At 34.3% G+C, this 1,399-nt stretch overlaps 1 protein-coding gene across 2 annotated transcripts in view; it reads right to left on the bottom strand.

The window, feature by feature from the left end:
* Meiob (meiosis specific with OB-fold) overlaps window positions 1–1,399 on the bottom strand; it is a 156,465-nt gene that overhangs the window by 90,713 nt on the left and 64,353 nt on the right. For both annotated transcript variants that reach the window (XM_031350914.1, XM_031350915.1), the window contains one exon: window positions 242–340. In XM_031350914.1, the coding sequence (XP_031206774.1) occupies window positions 242–340 (99 nt within the window). The remainder of the gene's footprint in view (window positions 1–241; window positions 341–1,399) is intronic.

Here is a 1,399-nt window from a genome sequence, read left to right as displayed (position 1 = left end):
CAGATCTGTAAGTTCAAGACCAGCCTGGTCTAAATAGTGAGTTACAGGCCAGCCAGAGCTACATAGTAAAACCTTGTCTCAAAAAAACAAAATCAACACCAAACTCTAAAAAATGCAACAAAAGAAATCAAAAGAGGGGCTAAGGATATAACTCAAAGAAACAACTTCTGCTTAGAATCCATGATATCCTGGGTTTGACGCCCCAACTGTGAAACCTCCCTCTCTCATCCATATCACTTACAGTTTACGGATTCTTTCAAATAACTGTCAATTTCATCAGCTACATTTGTCTCTTTACTTTCTCTTATATAATTCAGTAGAATATTGGCTTCTGGTGTATCTTAAATTGAAAATGCATAATAAGGAAAAAGCCAAGTAGTTGTCTTTTAAATTACTTCAAAACATCTAAAATTATCTTAATTGTAAAACAAACCACCCCATAAGAAGGCAATTCAACAGAGTAATCATTAAACCATTAACATGTGAGGCAAGGTGACTCAGCATGGAGAGATGCTGCCAGCTGTTACTAGTGAGGGGCAGTTTTAGAAAACCATGTGGTCTAAGACTCTTAAACTGAAAAACATGAATATGTAAACTTATCTGGAATAATAGATGTGGGAAAATTATTATTTCTAGGTGATACAATTATAACTTATTTTATGTTTCTTTTTCATTTTGATTATTTTATTCATTTCTTTAATGAAAAAGAATAATTTTAGGAGCCCAATACATGGCTCAGTGGTTAAGAATGCTTGCTACTCTTGTAGAGACCCAGGTTTGTTTCCTGGAACCCAAGAGGTGGCTCACAGCAACTGTAACTCCAGTTCCATGATCCAGTGCCATCTTCTGGCCTCTGAGGACAACAGATACATGTGGTATGTGTGTGTGTGTGCATGTGTGTATGTGTGTGTGTGTGTATGCAGGTAAAGCACTAATGAAATAATAATAAATAAATCTAAAACATAATTTTATTTATTTATTGCTGTCATTACAGTGATACATGTGTGATGTGTATGTGTATGCGTGTGCATTATATATATACATATATGTGTGTGTGTGTATATATATATATATATACATATATATATATATGCAGGTAAAGCACTAATAAAATAATAAATCCAAAACAATTTTATTTATTTATTACTATCATTACAGTGTGTGGTTGTCATACACGGTAGGGTATCACACAGGGTGGGGGGTTTCACACAGGGTGGGGGTGGCACACAAGCCACTACTTTCGTGTAGAAGTAAGAGGATGATGTTCTTGAGTTGGTCCTATTTTCACAGGTTCAAGAGATAGAATTCAGGTTACCAGACTTGACCAGAAAAATTCTGTGAATATTATATTCATTTCTTTTCTCTTTTTATTTATTTTAAAAGTTGTATTTGTTAGGGT

Source organism: Mastomys coucha, unplaced genomic scaffold (genome assembly GCF_008632895.1).
Source record: "Mastomys coucha isolate ucsf_1 unplaced genomic scaffold, UCSF_Mcou_1 pScaffold5, whole genome shotgun sequence".
Taxonomy (NCBI): Eukaryota; Metazoa; Chordata; class Mammalia; order Rodentia; family Muridae; genus Mastomys; species Mastomys coucha.
The sequence above is the reverse complement of the archived record's forward strand: the minus strand, read 5'-3'. Positions and strand labels throughout refer to the sequence as shown.